This window comes from Phocoena sinus, chromosome 11 (genome assembly GCF_008692025.1).
Source record: "Phocoena sinus isolate mPhoSin1 chromosome 11, mPhoSin1.pri, whole genome shotgun sequence".
In the NCBI taxonomy this organism is placed as follows: Eukaryota; Metazoa; Chordata; class Mammalia; order Artiodactyla; family Phocoenidae; genus Phocoena; species Phocoena sinus.
The window spans coordinates 24,407,257-24,432,342 of NC_045773.1; the positions used below are offsets into that span (position 1 = coordinate 24,407,257).

A 25,086-nucleotide genomic window follows, 5' to 3' on the forward strand; every position below is an offset into this window, starting at 1 on the left:
TATCTCCATTATCCATTGATCTGTCGATGGACATTTAGGTTGCTTCCATGTCTTGGCTATTGTAAATAGTGCTGCTATGAGTATCGGGGTGCATGTATCTTTTCAAATTAGAGTTTTTGTTTTCTCCAGATATATGGCGAGGAGTGGGATTGCGGGATCATATGGTAGCTTCATTTTTAGTTTTTTAAGGATCCTCCATACTGTTCTCCATAGTGCCTCCACCAATTTACATTCCCACCAACAATGTAGGAGGGTTCACTTTTCTCCACACCCTCTCTGGCATTTATTATTTGTAGACTTTCTAATGATGGCTAGTCTGATTGTTGTAAGGTGATACCTTCTTGTAGTTGTAATTTGCATTTCTCTGATAATTAGTGATGTTGAGCATCTTTTCACGTGCCTGTTGGCCATCTGTGTGTCTTCTTTGGAAAAATACCTATTTAGGTCTTCTGTCCATTTTTTGATTGCATTTGATTTTTTTGTTGTTATTGGGCTGTATGAGCTGTTTATATATTTTGGAAATGGATCCCTAATTGGTTGCATCATTTGCAGATATTTTCTCCCATTCCATAGGTAGTTTTGTTTATGTGGAAACCTTATTTCTTGATCATGAAGACTATTTCTACTGACTAGCATTCTCAGGATCTTTATTCTAGGAGGTAGAGATCAGAGCAAACAGAGTCCCCTCATAATCCATCAACTTAAAAATGATGCTTCAGGTTGAGTTGACAGAAAACTATAGCATGGGGGAGGAAAAGCTGGAGAAACATCACAACTCAAGTTATTTTTAGGGGATTGTTTCATGTTTAAATAATGACAAGCAGGGCTTCCCTGGTGGCGCAGTGGTTGAGAGTCCACCTGCCAATGCAGGGGACACGGGTTCGTGCCCCGGTCCGGGAAGATCCCACATGCCGTGGAGCAGCTGGGCCCGTGAGCCATGGCCGCTGAGCCTGCGCATCCGGAGCCTGTGCTCCGCAACAGGAGAGGCCACAAGAGTGAGAGGCCCGCGTGTCGCAAAAAAAAATAATGATAAGCAAAGTGTGTAACATAAATAGTTGATGAAGGAATCATATCCAGAATATGTAAAGAGCATCTTATCAGGAATAACAAGACAACCCATTAGGAAAATACGCAAAGTATATGAACAGGCAAGTTACAGGAGAGAAAACATTAAAAAAATGATAGAATGTTCAATTTCAATAGTAATCAGTAGTTTTAAATTAGTATAACATCAATATATCATTTTATTTTTATGAGATTAGGAAGATTTTTAAAAGGTGGACAGTGCAGAAAAGAGTTAATGATTGTTAGTTTTAAGGCTGGCTTACCAAGTTGGTTCTTGGCTGGGATCTGGGAACTTGGATTTCAGGAGGGTTCCTTCCATTCCCAGACCTAATAGCAGATCAGTGTGCTCTAACTGTTCATGCAAAAGATATGCTTTATTCTTTCCTTCTGAGAGTCTCGAGCTTAGTTTCATGCCAGGCAGAGGCTGTCTACATGACCAGTTCCTAATAAAAACTGTGGGGCTTTATGTGTAATGAGCTCCCTTGAGTGTCTAACGGGCATATTTCACACATTGCCCTGGGAATTAGAGTGACTCCACTGGGGAGGGGACCCTTGCACCTGATTTCATTTGGACTTTGTTCCCCCTTGAGCCTTTTTCCTTTGCTGATATTGCTTTGTACCCTTTTGCTGTAATAAACTATAGCTTTGAGTACAATTATATACTGAGTCCTGTGAATCCTCCTAGTGAATCTTCAAATCTGGGAGTGGTCTCAGGACCCCTGATACACTAATAATAGCAATATATTGGCCTAAGTGTGGGGAAATGGGGTCTCCAAGAATTTTGGTAGAAAAGTAAGCTGGCACTACCATTTTGGAGAATTTAGCAATACCTAGGTAAGTTGAAGATGACTATATCTATTTCCAAGTTCAGATAGTTTAGAGCAAAAGAAGATTCACACGTTAGTTTTTAAAAAATGCATTATAATGACACTTACTGCAGGCTTGTTGTATTGTCAACAACATTGGAAATAATCTAATTCTCTCTGAAGGAGAAATAAAATTGTTATGTTTTTTAAATGGCATATTATACAACATTTAAAATAATTCAAAATTACATCGATTGAGTGGTTAAATTTCTGTAGGCTAATGTGAATCAAAAAGACAGAGGTATAATGTTGTAAATTTAAAAGCCACAGAATTCTAGGTATATACATATGAAAATATGAAATAATGGCTAATCCAGGATAGGGTCTAAGCCCCCCTTTTTCTTATTTAAATGATAAAATTGTCTTAAAGTAAGCTCTGAACCCTTTTCTTGGAAAAAATTCCACACATTACTGATCTGTGTTCTCTTTTCCATTTGCAAAAGAAATCTTGAATTTCATAGTGAGTGAAGATGCTATGGCAAACTCTTTCTCTAGCAATTTATTACTTCATTGGCTCACTGCCCTTGACAATTAGGAGAAGATTTATAGACATGTCCCCTTAATAATTGGCAATTAATTGGAGATTAGATGCCAAAAAGTACAGTATTTTTAATGTAATGAGAAGGTTGAGGCTTTTCGCTTCCAAATGTCCCGGAACACAGAGTAAATGTTAACCGGCAGCATAGTTAACCCTGCCCTTTTGCACATCCACAGTAAAGAGGAGTTTTAGTTTGATGATCATAAACTTTAGCTAGTGTGGCTAGTTTGAATGTAAAGCTCAAGTGTAAACAAAGAGGGCCTATGTCTTAAGAATGCTTCCAATCTATGTGCCCCTGGTTCACCTTGAGAGGTACTGAATATGATCAGTAAGGATCTATGTGGGATAAAGAGGGAGTGTATCCTGAGTCTTCTTCGGAATTTTGTGTCTCACTCATAAGGACCTGTATGGGATAAAAATATACTGAATCCTGAGATTTGGGAATGCTTTTGTCTTAGGCGGCAGTACGTTTGGATCCCATAACGTCTTCACTACTCACAGTTCAGATGATAACTGTTAGTGTGTTTTTATTATCTAGAGCTCTGGTCTCCTAAGGGGAATATATATCCTAGGTTCTAGGCAATGGAGATTTTGCTGGTAAATACTTTTGTCCTTGTGGTCAAATTCAAGAGTGCCTTAGACCTAGAAGTAGAGTTGGCAGGTGTGACTGTCACCTATCAGTGATTGACCAGTTGGTTTTATTTTCTGAACTACAATTCCAGCACAGTGCCAGGAATATATTAAACATGCACTAAATGGTAACCCGTTTACACGTGTCCAGACAATTTTAGCGCAAGTAGAGTTTTATCCCCTTCCAGAAACTCTAGAAGTATCCTTTAATCCAAATTTCCCTGTGCCTGTATTTTGTTTCTGGCCATGTAAGTCAATAGGTTTTATGTTTATCTGCATTTTTAAAAAGAGTAACAGTCCATCTTTGGACTCATCTCAGCTCTTTCTCCACTGCTTCAACTGTTGTCCACTCTAGGGGTAATCTCCATCTTTCAATAAGTGCTTTCTCTTTGCTAAGCAGTGTCTGAATCCCATTTAATCCTCACAACAGGCTGGTAGCAGAACTACTGTTACATCAGAGCTCTGTTTTTACAGATGAGAAAAGTGAGGTTCAGAGATTAAGCAAGGCACTTGGGTTCACCGGCTAATAAATAGTACAATGGCTAATAAATAGTAGAACCAGGATTTACACCTGGGCCTGTCTGTTTTAACCACCAAGATTTACTCCACTCTTCTTACAGTTTGTTTCTCTAATGGGAAGTTGAAAACTAAGCATTTACAGCAGTTGAAAACTAAGCATTTACAGCAGTGCCTACCACAGAGTCATTCAATAATAATGTATAGTTTTAACTTTTGAAATTGATTTTATGAAGTGTAATTTACATACTATAAAATGCACACATTTATATATACAGTTCCGTAAATTGTTTTTTTTCCCAACTCTCTTGAAAGTTTCTGAAAATCATAGAAAAACTATGTACCAGGATATATGCTGTTACTAAAAAAACAACAAAATAGAATAAATCAAATACAACTGATACACATGCTACTACTGGCTTCCACAAGCTGAGACAGGAGTTAACTACTTGGCAAAAGAAATAGTCCTTGCTAGACTCTTAGAATACATACTTCAAAATCCATTATTATTGTCAATTTAGAAATTGGCTAAAGTTGATTTTCCAGATGAAACAAAGTTGGAATTTGCTTGCAGTCACATTTCACAGGCTTAGTGAATTTTATAGCCATTTATGCACATGTTCAATAATGCACTGGAATCCCATCATTAAGAACCCCAAATGTAATGCTCATTGAACTTTTTTGAGTGTTGTGGTGAAAGAAGAATGACGTTTTGAATATGGAGTCATTTGAGGCTGTCACTATTTTACATTTCTTTACTTAAGAAGAATTTGGAGCATCTTAAATATGTTTTCTTGTAGCTATAAGATTCACAGCAGGTTTCTTTAAACCAAGCAACTGGAAAACAAGTGTATGTAATCACATATATATAATCTCATATATCCCATCATCTTTACATAATTCTATTGATGAAAAGCAAATCATAGGTGCTCCCCACAATCAATGAGAGGGGATAACACAGTCATTAAACTCCTGGCCATGAGGAACATATGTGCCACTTGAATGTCTGTGCATTACAGTTACAGTTCCATAAGTTTTGATAAATGTATAACCCTGTGTTATTACTACCACAATTGATATTTACTGTACTGGAATCACCCAGCCTCCCAAGTTTCCTTGTGATTCCTCCTTTCAAAGAATTTTTTTCTTGAAATCACTGTTGACTCTCAGGAAGTTGTAAAAAAATAGTTCAGACTTCCTGTGTACCCTTCACCCTCTTTCTTCCAGTGGTAACATTCTTACATAACTACAGTACAGTTGCAAAGCCAGGAAACTGACATAGATGCACTCCATAGATCTTATTCCCTTGTGTGTTAGTCTCTGCCTACCCTCAGCCCCAGGTAACTGCTGGACTGCTTTCTATCACTATAGTTTAGCCTGTTCTGAAGCTGTATATATAAATGGAATCATACAGTATGTTCTCTTTTGTGTCTAGCTTCTTTTGCTCAGCATTATGTGTTTGAGATTCATCCGTATTACTGTATGTGTTAGTGGTTTGTTCTTTTCAATTTTTGTGCTGCATCCTATTTGAATATAGTACAGTTTGCTTATCCATTCACCTGTTGATGGACGTTGGGTTGTTTCCAATTTAGGGCTATTATATAATGAATAAAGTTGCTGTGATGATTCATCTATAAGTTGTGCGTTCACATGCGCGTCTGAGCATGTGTACTTGTTTTCATTTCTCTTGCATAAACAATAGTGGAATTGTTGGGTCATTTGGTTAGTGAAGGTTTAACTCTATAAGATACTGTCAAATTGTTTTCCCAAGGGAATGAAACGTTTTATACACCCACTAGCAGTATAAAAAGAGTTCCTGTTGTTTCACAGGCTTGCTCTCGCTTGATTTTGATGTTGCCATTCTGGCAGGTAGGTGCTGGGATCTCATTGTGGTGTTAATTTGCCCTTTTCTGATAACTAGTGAAATTGAATATCTTTTCATGTGCTTAATGGACAATCATATATATATATATTTTTTATGAACTGTCTATTCAAACCTTGTGCCCATTTTAAGGAGGGGAGGGAAGTGGGGTTTGTGTGTGTCTTCTTCATTTAAGAAATATTTGATGACTAATTAAATGTTTATTGAACGACCTGAGATTGACCTATGAATTTTTGTTTTGGCCACTTGAAGCCTTACATGTACTACAACTCAAATAAAAGAGTCAAATTGGGTTTCATTAGTCTATTCTAAAATGATCAGTTAAAGCAGGGAATCTGGTTTTGAACACGATACTAAAATAAAGATCAGTAGTTTCCTCCCCTACATAGGTCATAGCATCTTCTGAACCATGGCTGTCATCCCCATGACTTGCTCTTTTTGACCATGGGAAAATTGTCATCTGAAGATGTGAGTTTTGTGGTTCACATGGATACTGCCTTGCCGCATTGTTTCTCTAATGCTAGAAATGCTCTTACCTAATTTTTATCTTGTCAAAAAATGGAAGGACAATCTTAGCCTTGTTATTTTTAGTTGTCACTGAAGCAGTTTTCTCCATTAAGAATGAATATTAGCGAGGTTGATCTATAAGCCTTCTGCTGATCCTGTAGACTATAATTTGTGTTTATAATTTTAAAAAAAAGTTTGGTTACCTTCTCCGTTCTATGATACACTTTTGTAACAATATACTTTTTTTTAGCTTTTGTTTTGTTCTGTTAACTGTAGAGAGTTAAAAAGAAATAAACACATAGACCAGCCCAGGTAACTACTGCTTAAACAGCAACAAAATTTGAAAAAATTATGTGTTTAGTGTTTATAAATCAACACAGAAAAGTAACATATATATATCTGTATCTGTCTATGTAATGAAGAATGATGTCTCCTCCTTTATTTCCCAAACTCAAGTCCTTCTCCCTAAAGGAAACGATTGTTAAAACTTTCTGATGATTCCTTCCATTAATACATGCTCTCTCCTTTTCTTTGTTCTTCTCACACAAAAGTGGTCAGGTAGTAGGTACAATTCCACGTTTTCCTGCAGTACAAGCACATGAAGATGTAGCTTTCACAGAGTAGTTATGTGGATGAACTGTGCTTTACTTAGTTGATCCCTGGTGGTTGTTTCCAGGTTTTTGGTGTTTATTTTCTGTTATAAAAATGCTGCAGTAAACAATACTAGAGATTTGGGCAGACTTTTGCAACTATATAGGGTAAATTTATTCCAGTTGGGTCCCTGGTCAAAGAACATTTTGTAATTTGTTAGCTATTGCTAGATTGCCCTCTTTAAGGTTTCAGCCATCCACTCCATCTAATAGTGTCTGCAAGTGTCTACGACACATATTTTAAATGTAATAGCCTCATTTCAATTCTTTGTTATTTGAGCCTCCTAGTGTTATGTGAACTGGGACCTCCAAATTAATGCTGTTTCGATGCTGTTTTATCTTTATTACATTCTTGCTTGCTTTTTCCCCTGCAGAGGAAAACCTAAAGTAAGCCTTCTTGATGACTGAGGGTGGCGGACTAGAATGGCTTTGCGTGGCTTTCCCTCACACAGCTCTCAGGCTGCTCAGTCTCTAGGAAGCCCGATGGTTGATGCATTCTGTTTTATGTATTTCCTGTAGGAGGAAAGCTGAACAAGGACCTGCGACATTTTCTCAATCAGCGGTTCCAGAAAGGGTCGCCTGACCATGAGCTCCAGCAGACCATAAGAGATAACCTTTACCGCCATGCTGTGCCTTGTAAGTAGCCAGTTTGGAGCGTCTTACTGCGGGGTGGGTGGGTGGGTGAAAAGTTGAGGGGAGAACTAAGAGCTCAACAGCTGGTTCTGGGACACTTGGCAGTTTGCTCACGTAGTGACTCCGTAAGTCCAGGAAGTCATGATTGACAACGGGACATACAGTACTGCGCCAGGTAAATTACTCGGTTTTCAAGTTCTGGCTTGAGAATGCTGGGCAAATTATTTACCCTTTGTAAGGTCCAGTTTTCACAACCGTGAAAAGGACATCTCACTCCTACTAACTTCACAGAACTATTAGGAAGTCAAAGTCAAATGCTCGTCAAAGCATTTGTGTACAGCATGGGCGTGGTGTAAGCCTCATAAATGTTAACCATGTTTGTCATTAATGGGGTGGACCAGGCCAGAGGACTTCATACTGACCTCTGAGGAGATCCATGGGACTCTGATAGCCTCTCAGCAAAGGGAATGCCTCAGTGGACTCTCTCTTCTTCCCCACCTTTATCAGATTCATAAATCATGATTTCACATATGATTTTCTTTGAAGAAATGGTTTCCACAGATTAAAAAACCCAAAGCCCCAGACCCATTAGATCAGACCAAATCTGAGAAAGCAAGACATAAAATGTAGGGACTATGAAATCAGGGATTTTGTGGCATGGAAGGAAGAAAGGAAAGAAAGAAGGGAGGAGGGAATCAGCCTGTGGGGTAGATGAATTGGCAGCTCACTGGTCATGAGGTATTGCCATGCTCTACCAAACTACATTGCTGTACAGCTCATTATGAGGTGGGAATTCTGGGAAGACATACAGTTATTTGCTTTCATTCAAAAGAAGAAGAAAGAATGATTCTGATTTTATTACTTGGGAGTTTTCTTTTCTCCTATTACCCAGTCCTTCAAAGTTTGACAGGTGTTTAGAAATATTTTTTTTTAATCAGCAAAAACAAGGAGGAATAATTTGAAGTTCAAGGTACCCTGCTTATGGCTGTGATTTGTTTGCTATGAAGATTTTCTTTAAAAAATTAATATTTTGCTAGTGATGTCCTAGAGTGCTGTTGTTTCCTCGCACTACTGCAAAATAATGAACAGAACTGATTTCAGGCATACCATGGATCTGCAAGGACTTAGACTGGAAGTCTAGATGGGAAACTTTAGCGATCAGAGTTTAGAACAGCCCTGCCTTCCTCTTCACTTTTAATAAAACCGAGGCTCCAAGAAGAAAAGACGTTGACTACAGGTAACTTGGCTCAGTGCCCCAAGGTTGCTTCTTTCTGCTGAGTGGCAGAGCTGCATTTGACAGAGAAAACATGATAATGTATTAATGTGAATCTCTGGCCCTCAGTTCTTTTAATTTTGCATCATTAGAATTGAAAACTATAATTCTAATAATATCTTAATAATAATTCCTTACACTTGGATTAATAATAATAATTCCTAATGTCAGTCTCATGAATGAGGCAGGGATTATCTATCTATTTTTTATAGAAATAAAGAAAGAAACCAAGACACGAAGATAAGCCAATACAACCAAGGCTAAAGGTGATCAGGGCCTTACGTCATTGCCTCATCTCTGATATACTGTCCAGTTTTACTCTTAGAATATTCCTTTGAGGGTGGGATTTTTAATACCCATCTTACAGGTGAGGAAACGGAGACACAGTATGACCAAGTAACTGTCAAATCCCAGTTCCAGGGCTTTGGGACTCGTAAGCCATCCAGGGCTATTTTTGTAGCTTGACCATTGCTGCCTCTGAAGTTCTAGTACAGCAGATTGGATGCAGTTTTGCAGAATTCAGTAATTGCAGAATCATGATTGTTCTCTGTGTAATTTTTCCCCTACTCAGATTCCAATTTAAGAAATGGGGAATGAAGCAAATGAGCACACCATTTCTTGACGCATCTGTGGTGTTACTATGGTTACATTTTGGCAAGCTTTTCCATTTATTTTTGCCACTGATTTATTGGACCTGACTGTGAGCTAAATGGCTTGATTTTAAGCTTACCACTGTGTAGGAATTGGGGCAAAAATGACCTCAGCCTTTTAAAGCAGTGGAAAATCGTGTTTTATCTTTGCTGTATAATGCCATTGGTATTGATGTTTCATTTCTATGAAACCAGTAAATCAGGAACTGAGAATGAGGAAAGGGTCTTCCTAGTAAAGAGAAAACAAGAAACATTTCATTTTATATTTCCTGCCTAAAACAGGAAGGAAATTCAGGAAGAGGTCTGTTTCTGAGTCTGGCACAGTATGTGTGTCTTTGAACATGAGTAGACCAGGGGTGACTTGGGATTCAGTTATGGGCTTGGGTAACTGGGGCCACATTTGTGTTTATTTTGATTCTTTGGCCCATGTGACTGGTAGAGCAGAACTCTGTACCAGGCTGTTGTGCTCATGGATTAGAAAGCCCTTGATTGGAGCATGGATCCTCCCAGTGGTAGTGTAACTGTGCCACAGGGAAATGAGCTCCTGTAACCTGTATTTTCCAGAACTTCCTGCTGCCAATAGTTCAGTGACTTCGGTCTTTTGAGAAGGGATGATCTCATGAACAGGTGTTTGCGAGCTGGGGTAGACTTCCTGTACATTTTAGGAGGTTCACATGTCATTAGAAATTAACAAATAAAACCTGTTTGTTCTCAAGTTTGTTTTCATGTCATCATAGTGTAGTAGTGCCTTCTGGGCACCGTGATGGATTTTGCCGTTCAGGATTCCATTTTATCCTAATTCTTTGGCAAAGAAAATGCAGGTAATAGCATCCCTCTTTTACAGGTAAGAAAGTGAAGTAACAGATGTAACTTCCTCAAGATCTTACCAGTTCTAAATGCGACATTACTCACTTCTCGATACAGTGCTCCTTTTTTGAATTGGCTTTATTGAGATATAATTCATATATCATACAATTCACCACTCAGAGTGTTCGTCCAGTGCTATTTTTGCTATAGTTATTATTATTCTCCACTTCTCTTTTGCTTTGGTTCAAAAACATTTATTATTCCCATGGTTTGAAAAATGTCATCGTAGTTAAAATTTAATTATATTATCATTGAAAATCACTACCCCAAAAAATTTATGGCCATAAAAAGAACTAGATGCAGAATGAGTCAGCCCTGGTGTGAAATCTGAGGGCTGTTCTGTAGCTGGCTGGCCTGGTGTGGGTCGTGTAACCTCTCTGAGTCTTTTTTTACTCTTCAGTAAAATGGAACCAGAAGTACCACCTCCAGCATTGTCTCACCAAGTACTGACAGCAGCCCTAAGAGATGGGTCCATTGGAGGAAACAGAGGCTCAGAGAAGTATATAGCTTGCTTAGGATCACACAGCAAACAACATGGTTAGGGTTTAATCAGTTCTCTCTCTAACTCTTTACTGGGTATAATCGACAGTCATGTGATAAGAGCAGTATACCATGGGCTACTGAGAGTGAAAGAAAAAAGAAAAAAAACATTCTCATTGCTGAATTTTTAGTTTTAGCTGTTCAAAATCATGGGGTTTTATGTCTTGGGGGTGGGGGCTAGTTAAGGCACCATATCTTACAAATAAGTATCTTCTCTGTGATTTTTATATATTTCACTGGTGTGTACAGTAGAATTTTAATAACTGCCTAATGATTATTCAGCTTTAAAAAAATCACTACAGGATTCTTTTGGGATATCTCAGTTTATCTTATTTTTCATTAGATCTTTTTTTGTATACACATGAAAAACCACCTTAAGATAGATGGATTTGAAATGCATGTAAACGTCATTGGTGTTGCTCACTTCTCTCATTTCTCAGAATCATCTGGATACTATTCCTGTCTCCTGCCCCCTCAAATTCTGATTATATTCCCAACCTGCTCCCCCTCAATTCTTTAGTCATACAAACTTCGTCCATTGCTCGAATACACCTGGTATCTTCTTGTAACTGGGTATAAATTATTACCTCTTATCTCTCCATCTTTCCATCTAACCAGTTCATAGCCTTCTTGTAAGCTTTAGCCTAGAGGCCACTTCCTCCAGAAAGGCCTCCATAGATTGGCCTATTGCCTTCCTCACTGCTCCCACAGCGCCCTCTCTGACCCCCTTCCACCGCATACACGCCTGCTGCGTGTCTGTCTGTCCTGTTAGAATCTAAGTTTTCTGAGGTCAGAGACTGGATCTACCTCAGTGACTAGCCCACACCTAGCTTAGTGCCTAGACCATGGGATAAATATCTGTTGAATGAATGATCAGATGAAGAAATGGATAAAGACACTTGTTGTTTTTCTTGTTTTATTGTTTTCTCTTGATTACCTAACATTTGGGAGAAACAGCAGAGCTGCTCTTACTATAAAGTTCTCAGAATAAAGGGCAGCTCAGAGCTTTGAGCTCTGAAATGGCTGATGAGGACCAACTGATTACTTGGCTGGGAATCCCAACCCAGAGGAAAAAAATCAAGGCTCCCAGTGAGCTTGGAACTAGAGTGCGCATTCACAGCTCCTAATTACAGTCTAGATATCGCTGTACCTCCTGCACTGATAGGCTTCCTGCTTTATGACTTCTTGTCCTAGCTGATGTGACAACATCTGAGATTCTTGCTTTGGAACGGCTGATTTGCCCATGAAGATAAATGCATTACCTGACCGGGCTTTTCATTTACTCTACTGCTGCTGTCAAAATGAGATACAGCTTATCCAGGAGTCCTGGGGCTCCGGAATATTGAACCAAACCCCTCTTGTTCCTTCTCCCTTCTCTGGGCTTAACAGCGATGGAACGCATCTTTCTTTTCAAGCAGAGGTCATCTGAAAGAGGAAAGGATAAGTCAGTTTTGTTCTGTAGATTAACAAGTTGTTGATCAAGGCTCTCCCTAATACCAAGATCATTATAATCTGTGGAAGAGGCACTGATCATTGATTTAAAGGAGTTTACAAAGGGATTAAATGTGTTTGATCTCCAAGACCATTTAAATCTGATGCAGTAAACATGGGTGATCCTGGTCTTTATTTGTAGAAGTGCGATATTCTAATGGGCATGTTAGCATTTGCTAACCAACAGTTGGCGTTGTTTATTATTTTTGAATGTGACTGTGATGTCAGGACCATAAATTACCTTTGGTATTATTTGAATGTATTAGTTTCTCTTAACCATAGCTGTTTCTAGTTCTGCTTGCCTAGAACCAACTCATTCTACAATTAGAGCTCATGATATGAACTAAACCAGTATGTCAGCAAGAGGCCAGGATAAAGAACTGGGTTTTGGAACATTGCTTCTTTCGTAGAATGTGCATCTCTGTGTTCAGGTTGTGTTTGACCTGAGTGGAAGGCTTCAGGTTGTCATACATGAAGTAGACAGTTCTATTAGCATCCCCAGGACTGATCAGATGAAAGTCACTGGAAGCTTTCTCACTGTGGCTATTGCCCTTGTCCTCTTAGGAGAGTTAAGTGCTGTCTAATATGAAAGGATCACTTTAGTCTTTACCAAGCCTAGTCTTGTTGCAGAACTCTGACTAGTAACAATAATAACAGCTCTCCAGGTTTTGGACTCCTACTGTGTACCAGGTACCCTGCCATGATGCTTGTACATAGGTCATCTCTCACTCTGGCCTCATGGAGGCCACACAGACTATTAAAGGTCTAAACTCAAACTCGTTGGACTCTTAAACCCTCCCCGTTTTCTATTCAATTGCAAATGTTTGTTGCCCATAATAAGAGTGTATGTCCCTCATCCCTTCTCCATCAGTTCTCAACTCTTTCTCTCGCCTTCCCTTTAACCCATCAGTACTGTATTCTCCCATGTGCCCCCAGCCAGTCTGTGGTCTGGGGACTCCTCTTATCCACCCTTACTGCCTACACCTGACCTTTCCTTCCTTCTCCATCAAGTCTTACTTGTTCTACGTTGGTGTCCCATTGGCTGTCCTCTAAGATGCCAAGAACTAGAATAAAGAAGTGAATTGTTCATATTATGGTATAGGGTTCTCTATCCTACATAATACATATATTTTAACAGATAACTTTAAATGTGGCGCTGCTAGAACGACCCTATGAGATGGGATGTTCTGGCAACAAGGCAGATTCGTAGGTAGGGATGAATTCTTATGGTTTTGACTTGGTTTTGTACTTTTTCTAGTGCTGAGCACAGTATAGTATACATAGAAAACATTTTAAGCACAAGATTGTCTATGTCAAAGGGCTTTCCCCCTCTGCTTGCTGTTTCACTGCTCAGACCTAGTTTCCTGTTCCACCGAGTTTAAGCTGAGAAAGTAACACAATAGTCTAGGCAAGGAGTTTTGTGCCAAATTAAAAAATAATGGGGGCTTCCCTGGTGGCGCAGTGGTTGGGAGTCCGCCTGCCAATGCAGGGGACGCGGGTTCGTGCCCCGGTCTGGGAAGATCCCACATACCGTGGAGCGGCTGGGCCCGTGAGCCATGGCCACTGAGCCTGCACGTCCGGAGCCTGTGCTCCGCGGCAGGAGAGGCCACAACAGTGAGAGGCCCGCGTACCACAAAAAAAAAAAAAAAAAAAGAATAATGGGAGCACTTCCGTGGTGGCACAGTGGTTAAGAATCCGCCCGCAATGCAGGGGACATAGGTTCGATCCCTGGTCTGGAAGATCCCACATGCCGCGGAGCAGCTAAGCCCGTGTGCCGCAACTACTGAGCCTGTGCTCTAGGGCCCGTGTGCCACAACTACTGAGCCCACGTGCTACAGCTAATGAAGCCCATGCTGCTAGAGCCTGTGCTCAGCAGCAAGAGAAGCCACCGCAGTGAGAAGCCCATGCACCACGAGGAAGAGTAGCCCCCGCTTGCCACAACTAGAGAAAGCCTGTGCACAGCAACAAAGACCCAGTGCAGCCAAAAAGAAACCCAACACCAAATGAGGCTAAATATAATAAAATATATTTAAATTCTTAAAAAAAAATAATGGGATTAGAAAAAAAAACCTTTTTGTTTAGATGTGATTTGGAGTTAGAGTTTGGGCTCTGATAACTCTTAACAAATTTTCATCCACTTGAATGTCTGCTGGGGCATGGAAATATCACGAGGGAAGCAGGACGATCCTTTGTTTTCTGATAACAACCATCTCATAAATGCCAGGAGCACACCACTTCTCATTTCTGTAGTGCCCCTCAGGGAACATTGAAACCATTAGTGTGGAATCTCTTCTTACTTCTCACCAAGGGAGGAGACAGTTATCCCATCAGTGAGTTCCTGAGAAGGACTTGGACATTCCTGATTTAAACATTGTCTCTTCTCCTTGGGGCTAGATCATGAGATGTGTTGGGCTTTCTGGTATGGCAGACTGGAGTGGCTGGCAGGCTCTACCCCTTACCAGCGTTGTTGACTTGTGTTTTCTGGGATTCTGTTGTCTCATTACCTGTATTGATGTTTCTGAGGTACCCAAGGCCCCAGCAGTGATCATGGCACTTCATAGGTCCTCTATTTAAAGGTCCTGTATGTATATGTTTTTTGTTTTGTTTTGTTTTCAGCCGAGCCGCACAGCTTGCAGGATCTCAATTCCCTGACCAGGGATTGAACCCATGCCCTCTGCAGTGAAAGCGCCGAGCCCTAACCATTGGACTGCCAGGGAATTCCCAAACGTCATCCTCTGTAGACCAGTCTTCTTTATTCTGTACCCCCTTTCCCTCCCCTTTCTAACATGACTCCTCAAGTCCAGCATTCTCCCTTTTTTCTTTCAATTTCTCTTTAGACTTTGGGCCTTATATATATGATTCTCCTTTTTATGATTTTTATGATTTATATAATTCTTTTAGGGGGGGCAAGCTAAGTTAAAAAAATGATTTTCCAACATTTCTTGAGTAACAACCCAACACTAGATGCTAGGTGAGAACATAGTGAAGATTAATAATTGGCTCATTTAGCCAATAATAGGCATGCTTGAAATAGCACATTCTCCGCATATTCCCAGCATCAGCTGATCCCCCAATGTTCTTTTTTCTTTGTATTTCTTATTGTATGTTGTTAACCCTAATTGCCATTGTATATTTGCTGAGTGGATGGAGTCATATTGGAAAAAAAAAAAAAGGAAAGAAAAACTATGTGGACTTGATTTATATGTGTCTGCTAATACACTCATGTAAACATGGTTTGGGTGGTGTTCTTTATTCTAAGGTTCTCAGGGGTGTGGAACGAGGCAGAGCTATAGGAGTTTAGATTTAAGTTTAATTAGAGTTGATGTCATTTATAATCTTCTTATGAAAATATGTTAGACCAGCCTTGTTGTTTAATAACATCTGTCGTTAACCGAGTGCTTACTATATGTACCAGGTACTGTGCTCAGTGATTTACAAGTTTTGTCTCTTTTAACCTTCACCAGACTCTGAGAGGCATAATGTTATCACCCCTATATTAGGAGCGTGGCAATTGAGGGTTGAGGAGCTTAGAAGTGTGTTGTTCAAGATGAGCAGTTTAATAATGATGGAACCCAGATGATTCAAACCCAGTTCTCACCTCCCCCGAGAGTCCATGCTCTTGGTTTATATCTCTGGGTTCAGTCAGCTTAAGGACCATTTTTTAAATTAATGTTTTGAATTTGAAAAAGAGGCTTCTATTAATAACATATGGATTAGTCCTTGGCTGGGTGTAGGATACTAATATATCTATTTGGCAGCCATGTTAATTTATTAAATTGCTTTATAATTTTAGCTGACATTTTTCATCAAGAGTTGTTGCAATTATAAAGCAATTTCCACAGCAATTTATGTAGGGACCGAGAAGTTTCATAGTACCCTTACCATCTATTATTTATTTTAAGAAAAGTTTTTACCAAATTTTAGTAATTTTAGATTTAGTAAGAATTATTTAAGTCAAGAGAATGAAATGCAATACGTTTTTAAAGAAATCTTGTATCAAATGTGTTTAATAAAACTACGTACACATAAAATTTCTGGCTTCTCTAGTGGATAATGTGCATTTATGCTGAGATCCAACTAAGAACACTTCACCAGTTATGCTCTGATGGGCTTACCTAAACTCCATATGAAATGAGTTACCCAAAATGATTACCTTAAATTTAAACAACAAGAAAATGTCACTTGTGTTAGTTCAACCATAATATGAATAAAGTAGACTTATTAACTACTCAGTGACATTTTTTCGTCTTGCATTGAAATGAACTAATTATACATCTCTATTTTGAGGAAATATACTCTAATGTATTTAGGGATAAAGGGCCATGGTGAATGCAACTTACTCTCAAATGGCTATAAAACATTAAAAATGGTTTAAAATTTGTACTATTCTTATTCTTGCAACTTTCTGTAAATTTGAAATTATTTCCAAATAAAGTGTTTTAAAGTAAACCCATATCAAAAAATTTTTTTAAAAAGCAACCAGTATAGTTTTGGGAAAGGGGGATTTTATGTGAACGTTATGTTTTTGATTTTCCCCCTTATTAATATTAATGTGTTTTTAGCCTAGAATTGAGATTTTGTTAGTACTTTGATAGATCTTGTTTGTTAAACTATAGCAGGACTAGCCTGAAAGACATCGTGCATATATTAAAACAAAAATCTAACACCTATGGAATACCAAGTACATGCTAAGTGTTTTAATTATGGTTTCTCGTTTAATACTGTAACTGTTATTTTCACTTACAGATGAGGAAACTGAGGCTTAGTAAGATTAATGACTTGTCTTAAAATTGTGGAATGGAACTGGAGCTCAGGCACTCAACATGGATACTAAAGCTACCACTAGTAACCACCACATTTTCTTTGCTCAGACTGTGTGTACATCTGTGTGTATAGATACATATACACCTACTGAATACATCTTAGAAAATAAATAAGGAACGCTTTTTTATTTTTTTTGCCGCGCCGCCCGGCATGCGGGATTTTAGATCGAACCCATGTCCCCTACATTGGGAGTGTGGAGTCTTAACCACCTTACTGCCAGGGAAGTCCCAGAAACAATATTTAAATGGATCCTAAATATCTGCTAATGGGATTCTAGATGAATATAAGAGTATAATAATCATCATTAAAATTGTTAACATACGTTGAGCACTTGGCATGTGCTAGGTTTTATTCTATATTAGTGTAATAACTCATTTAATCCCCACAATGGTCTTGTAGGTATGTGCTATTACTCTCCACATTCAGGGAAACCGAGGAATAAAAAGATTAAATAACTTGCTCAAGATGTCACAGCGGATATGTGGTAGAGCTGTGTTGTCTTGTTCTAGAAATTTCCCTCTTAGCCAGTGGCTCATATTGCCTATTATTTATAGCTGTAGAGAACATTTAAATTAAAAAAAAGGAAAAATAATCAGTAATTAAACATACTCCTTTTGGGGGGAGGGGGAGGAGATACCTTTTGTTATGCTTTTGAAGATAATTTCATCTTAGTCTTAGATCCCATCAGAGCCACCACATTATACAAATCCAGGGGGCACTATTCAGTTCGTAATGTATGTGAATGGCGCCCTTGGTGGTGGACAGCACCCTGACTGCCTGGTTTTATGCAGTGGCTGAGTTCCGGTAGTAGATACTTAGCTAGCCTGCAAGATAGAACCAAATTGCCATTCATTTGGGAGGTATTTGTCTGTCATGTGAAGTGGTACCTTACTCCAATGAGGATAATATCCACTGGATACTTGAACACCAGAAGCCTAATCCAGTCTAGTTACAAGATCTCTCCATTCTTAATTAAGCTAATTAAAGGTTTGAGACGTACTAGAATTGGATCTTTTGGGGTACTAAGTGTTATTTCTTTCGTTTACCCTTCTTTCTTACCTTTCTTTCTTTACCCTTTTTTCTTACCTTTCTTTCTTTACCCTTACCTTTCTTTCTACTCACCCAGCCATTCTCCATTTATTCCATTTATCTGTCCATTTAACAAACACATATTGAATACCACTGTGAGCAGGTCACAGTAATAGAGGCTCAACTTTTAGGGGTAAACTGGTTACCTTTCCTGCTCTCGGGGAGTTTATAGTATAGTAGGCAACCACTATAACTAACAAGAGGCAGGTATAAGAGAGTAAGGTAAATCCCACAGTAGGGTAAGCCCAGGACTATATGACATACAAGGACAGGCACCAAGCTCAGTCTTGAGACCAGTGAATCAATGTGACTAGGAAGTGAAATAAAAAAGAGAGACAAAAGGAAAAACAGCGGAACCTCTTTCCTAGGGAGAATCAGGAAACATCTACTCATGTAACCATGGGCAAATGACTCTATTGAACATCTCTAGGCTTAATTCCTCTTTAAAAAGGAGTCTTTATTAGGGGTATAATAGACCCATTAAGCATCTTAATATCCCAGGGCCAGTCTGAAGATAATGTAATCCTTTGCACAGTGCTCTCTCCTTATGACTCCTCAAGAATAGACCACTCATGTTTTTGAGTCTTCTGACATATTTAAAGACAACAACAACAACAAAAACCAGTGCTACAGCAAAAGATAGGACATGGTTTTAATGTTTGCAGTTAATTAATACTTTTAACATACACATAGCAATGCAGTATAATTGTGCTGTTCATCAATTGCAAGATGTATAAAGCATTAACTCAAGGTACTCTAAAGGCAGTATAGTCTGATAATAGACCCCAAGTGCAAATACTTATCATTCCTTTTAGTGTATCTTTGTAACTGTAGACATAACTTTATTTGACCATAACAAAAGTCTAAATTTAAGGCTCTTCATGAATAGGAGACCTGGGTCAAAGATCTTCTTGCCCCTTCCCCTCCTCGGCAACCTCAGTAGGTATGGGATGCTACGAGATGACTCTTTGGACCAAGGTTTGGCTCTTTCAGATCCAGGTTCAGTTGCTTGTTAATGGAAGAAGCCAAAGTAGGGTAAGTAACAGTCATCCAAGGACTATCTAAGCAGCACGATGGGCCCTTCCAGAACCCCAGTTGTACCAGGGCTCAGCCTTCTCATTGATTGTATTTCTCACACTCCTGAAGGAGAACATTTAATTCCTTGGACCATTTCTTTGGAGGTTGCCACATTTCTAGTTGGGACTTCTCTCCTCCCCTGACCTCCCTATTAGAAGTGAGGCCATACTATCCTCTTAAGTGCTTTGCTTTGAAAAGTGAGACAGAATTTGGTTATACTAGAAATGAAGTCATTTTCAAGGTCAGCCAGCTTGAAAGATTTATTCCTTTGGCTTTCTAATTGTAGTTGCAGTACATAAATGAACTTGACATTTTTCTCCTTTCCTGTCTCATAAGATAGGGTCATTACAAACAGACCTTACAGGATTGTCAGAAGTTACAACTTCTGTATTCTTAGTTTTCATCATCACCTGATTTGAGGGATGCACATTCCTTATTTCCGTCTCTAAATGGTTTTGCTCAGTGTCAACATCATTTAATTAGTGATATGGGCGGGGGAAGCACATCTATTTCACAGGAATTTTGAAAAAAATGTTGCCTAAGTTGTAGATAAAATATTCTCTAGATATATGACTTGAGAATGAGACATCCTATAAAACCATCAGATGAACGGAAATTTGGTGTGAGTTCTGATGGTTTGGTGCGTGACTATAAAGAAGTCTGAGAATCTACATGTTTTTGCCCAGTGGAAAATTTGTGGCTAATATATAGATTGTGTTGAATTTCAGGTTTGCTGCTTAATCTAGTCCTCACATAGGCTACCTGCTAAAAGGTTGGCATTCAGCATCCTTCATTAGGCTAGAATCAGACACCCCATGCAAATCCACCACCGTCTGGTATCCTTTGGGGGAATTTTGTACCTTCTCACTGTAGATATGGATGATTTACAAACTGAGAAGCAAACTGTCAGATACAACTAAAAAATAGGGTATCTTTAGGGAACATGGAGTAGTTGAAAACAATAACTTGTTGATACAATTCTTGCTGTTTTTTTTTCTGAATTCATGTTGTATGTGTTAGGGGCCTGGCCTGGCATGGCACATCAGCCTTTCTCCTTTCCTCTGTTCTTTCCTCCCTCCCACTGTCCTTCCCTCCTTCAATTTCTTACCCCGTCTCTCTTTTTTTCCTTTCCTTACACCACAGACTGGTCCATTTCTTCCCCTTGTTCCAGACTCTGGCAGTAGAGCACAACACTCACTGACCATTAAAGGAGCTAGGTGTATTTGGGTTCTAACAGAGACCTTAAAAAAAAAAAGTTAAGGTAGAAAATAAATAAAACACATATAATAAGTCACGTAAGTCTTAAGTGCATAGCTTGATGAATTTTTACATCCATGTGCACACCCACATGTCTCTCTCTCACACACACACACACACACACACACACACACACACACACACACACACACATACACACATATGTAACCATTACCGAGATCAATATACAGAACACTGAGTGTTCCAGCAGGCTCACTTGTGTCTCCTCCCATTGAGCACTTCTCCTCTCTCCCAGAGGTAATCATGATTCTGACTTACCCCCCTAGACTATTTTGCCTGCTCTTGAATTTCATATAAATACAGTATGTATTATTTTGTTCTAACTTCTTTGTCATCCACATTGCTTGCATGTAGCAGTAGTTTGATTTTTTGTTGTGCTGTCTAGTCTCACATTATATGAATGTACCACCATCTTTATCCATTCTTCTGTTGACTTAAACTGTCTCCAGTTTTTAGCTACTGCTGGGAACTTTATTTCTTTTTTAAAAATTAATTAATTAATTATTTTATTTATGGCCGCATTGGGTCTTTGTTGCTGCGCGCGGGATTTCTCTAGTTGCAGTGAGTGGGGGCCACTCCTCGCTGCGGTGCACGGGCTTCTCACTGTGGTGACGTCTCTTGTTGCGGAGCACCGGCTCTAGGCGCGCGGGCCTCAGCAGTTGTGGCTCACGGGCTCCAGAGCGCAGGCTCAGTAGTTGTGGTGCACAGGCCCAGTTGCTCCGCGGCATGTGGGATCCTCCCGGACCAGGGCTCGAACCCGTGTCCCCTGCATTGGCAGGCGGATTCTTAACTACTGCGCCACCAAGAAAGTCCTGGGAGCTTTCTTATATAAGTGGATGTGTGCACTCATTTCCTACCTAGGATTGTTGGTTCCCTGTGTAGGCATATGTAGGCATAAGCGGCTCAGCTACAACAGATATTGCCAAACAGATTCCAAAGTGATTGTACCAACTTGCACTAGTACCTACATGCGTGAGAGTTCCAGTTGTTTCTTGTCCTCACCAACATTTGCTATTGTCAGCCTTTCCAACGTTTTGTCATCCTGGTGGATATGCAGTGGTATCTCATTATGATTTGAATTTGCATTTTTTCTGATGTAGAATATTGAGCACCTTTTCAAATGTTTATTGTCTATTTGGAGAGTTTTTTTGTGTGAAATACCTGTTGAAATCTTTTCCCATTTTTCTTTTTAATTGGGTAGTTTGTCTTTTTCTTGCTGATTTGTAGAAACAGCTGGGTTTTAATCCTGACTCTGCTTCTTATTAGTGGTGCTCGGGCAGGTTGCCTCACCGTTTTGAGCTGCATGTATAGGATGGGTCCAGTAATACCTGTTTTATAGGTTGTGGTGAGGATAACTTGAAGAAGTGGATGTTAATGACTAGCTGTGGTTCCAAGCACAGAGAAGGCATGGGTGACTAGTATCTAAATTGAGAAAAAAATCTATTCTAATGTCAGATGAGCAGCCCATTAAGATATTTTAATATATTTCTTTCTCTTTCCCAATGTCCTTTTTTCTTTTTTATATTAGCAGCACAAAAGGAAAGACAATGGCCATATGCATAATACATAGTAGGCCAAAGTGACTGATCTCTTACAAAGGATCACTAGAAGTCTTATCTATTCTCCTAAGAATTTTGTGCTTGCAACTGGGACAAATGAGAACCAGAAGAGAGTTTCTGAAAAGAAGAGAATAAGATAAAATGCAGATGTAGGACCCAATTAAAGAAATCTGCCTGCCCTGGGTAGTGGTGGGAAGCATGTCTTTTATTTCCTCTTTCTTCTTTGTCAGCCAGCTTCTTGAGACTTCGTTTCCTCATTTTCAAAATAGGAGTAACAATTACTTCCTTAAAAGGTTGTCAGGAGGCCTGGCACAATCTTGGTCTCCTGTAACCACTTCACATCTGGAGGATTCTGGGATGGGTCACGGTCATGGTGATAGTGCTAGCCGTGATAGGATGGTGGTGATGGTGTTGAAGATGCTGAATGGACCACTTCTGTTAGGAGGCTTGTTGCCAGCCCAAGTGTATAGCTGTTTCAGGGGCGGAGGCAATGGCTGTTTCAGGGAGTAGTGTGAGCTGCAGCGTGAGGTGGGAAGGCCAGAAGGGGAGAGAGTCCTCTACTGTGGGAGCACCCAGCACAGGATGCCCATTTGTACCCCAGATGCGTGTGTGTTGGAGTTGATATGGGCATCCCAAAGCATATTCCTGTGATGCATTATATATTCCTAAAATACGTAGAAATCAGAAGAGGAAACATATCCTAGTGACACAGGCAGTTACTGAAACTCGCCTTGAGCACCCGTATCAGCAGTGACCGGAAACTGGTTTGTAGGGAACTTCCTGGAAAAGCAGCCTCCTTTCAGACTCTCAGACTGCTGAGAGGCACAGGGTGTGACTGCTGAGTAAACACGGGCTTCCGATGTGGACAGAACTAGGTTTGACAAACAGCCCCTCCATTCTCTGGCTCTGTGATCTCGGATAAATTACTTCCCGGAGGTTTCCTAATTTATAAAATGGGGACAGTAGTACCATCCCAATAGAATTGTGGTGAGAGTTGAGTGACATAATCCATAAGAAGCACCAAGAGAGGCCCTGGCAGGTAACAGGTGCTCAAACTGCAGAAATATATCCATGTATCTGATGAGTCGCTGTGCACACTCTATTTCCATGACAACTGTTTAGTGAGCAGAGTGGAGTGATGCAGAGGAGGAGAGGGTCTTTCCATGTAACCAGGAACACTTGCTAGACCTTATCTCTGGGTTGTGGATGAATATGGGCTTTCTTGCAGGATTTGGCCTCTGTAATTCTTCCACTACAACGTTTAGTGTTAGAGCAGTTACAGTTGAGATAAGTCTGCTGTGTGACTCAGGCACGATCAAGGCCGAGTTGGACTATTTATAATTTACTAACATAAGGCCCACTGATAGGCACATTCAAATGGTGCATGCTGTAGGCTTAACTCATTCTGTCTTCCTCATTAACTCTGATCTGCTGAAAGCCCTTCAGCACACCCTAAAGGTAGGATAGGATAGGCCAACTGGAAAGGACTAGTTGGCCCCCATGGGCGAATTTTTCTTTTATTGTCAGCTCTTGGGCTCTCTATCCCTGAGTCTTTGCATATCTGCAAGAAGATAAGCACTCCCTACAGTGGTGCCCCGCCCCCAAGAAGCACACTTGCCTTTCACATCACACTCCCTGGCAAATATCAAATCTGTGTTTCATGCCCCCTTTACTTACTTATTGTGACAGATGTATTCAGAATCTCATTTGGCTGGTACATGAGTATAGTGACAAGTTCTAACATTCATATGGTGAATATACTGTTGGGAGTCCTAATTTGTGTCCTGAAGGCAGCAGGAGTCAAAAGACACAAAGATGATACTGTAGGTTCAATGTTAAGTTGCACAGCTTCAAGGAGGGAGGGGTGTGGTCTTGTAAAACAGGTCATTTGTAGACAGATATGGTCATACAAATGTAAAGAGTCAATTTTGAGAGCATCCCTTGTGCAATCAAAGTCTGAGGTTCCTGGAACTTTGATGGTGCATTGCAGGATCATTCTTCTTCTTTAGGTATCTTAAATTGCATATTTGCATTGCATGAGCCATTTTCGGCTGTAATAGCTGGAAGCTTGCTTTTTCTGCATTTTCTTGGAAAACCTGTAGAAAAAGCTCATTTGTGTTCCATCCAAGGAGATGGTCATCTTTCACACCTTGAAGAGAAGTAATGCTAGAATTGTGGCACTTGAAGGTAAATGTTCCATGTCTGCCCTATTTCCGTTTCTTGTTGAAGAAAGCCATAAGGATTCTGTTGATTTCCCATTTGCTGTTTGATCCCCCTGTTGACTTACAAAAGCCAGAGAATTGTCAATGGAGTTGTTTCTTCATAAAGGGGTCTCTTCCTCACACTTCCGTGGCAACTCAAGTTAAAATCCAGCTGGAAAATACTATCTCAAGCTGATATATATATTTTTAATGGTGGAAATCAAAGGTTATTATAAGGAAAATACCCATCTCTTTGGGTATATAAATACCCAAAGCTAAGTGATACGTCATTTATCTTTGACATATGAAAGTCATTATCTTCCGTAAGTCATGAAAAAACATGAACAATAGAAACTCCAATATCACTCTTCTCTTACATGTTGATCTTATTATATTCAGGCCCTTTGGACACTTTAAAAAGCATCAGATATAAGGAGACACTTCTGTTTTCCTTCCTAACACTATTTTCCTTAATAACCAAAATATTTGTTATTTCTTATAATCATTATAAACTTATGTCCGTATCTAACTAGACATCATTTTCCAGACAGAACTTGGCTGCAGAATCTAAACAACACAGATTAACTTATTATCATTTGAAGAGCGTTTTTCATTTTTATCAGTATCTCCCTTGGTCTGTTAGCACTATTATTTCTTGATTCTCAGAAAGTAAGAAATCAATAATTTTTTCTGCATTTGGCTGTTGTTGAACATAGATGTAGATGTTTAATGTGGTAGTTTTCTTTTTTCCTGGAAAGCTGTTAATTCATAGATGTATCTTAAAATTAATGACATCTTAGAACTAAGAAAATTTTGGTGTTATAGAAATTACCCGGCTACCGCTTTAGTTCCTTAGGAATTTTGCCTACAATTAGAATAAATCGCCATTTGGTGGCAATAATACTTCCCTCTTATCTACCCTCCATGGTTCACTCAATGGCATGGAAAAT

At 39.5% G+C, this 25,086-nt stretch overlaps 1 protein-coding gene across 22 annotated transcripts in view; it reads left to right on the top strand.

The window, feature by feature from the left end:
* Window positions 1–25,086, top strand: part of MAGI1 (membrane associated guanylate kinase, WW and PDZ domain containing 1) — a 623,501-nt gene that overhangs the window by 364,298 nt on the left and 234,117 nt on the right. For all 22 annotated transcript variants that reach the window (XM_032648635.1, XM_032648638.1, XM_032648637.1 and 19 more), the window contains exon 2: window positions 7,174–7,290. In XM_032648635.1, coding sequence (XP_032504526.1) covers window positions 7,174–7,290 — 117 coding nt within the window. The remainder of the gene's footprint in view (window positions 1–7,173; window positions 7,291–25,086) is intronic.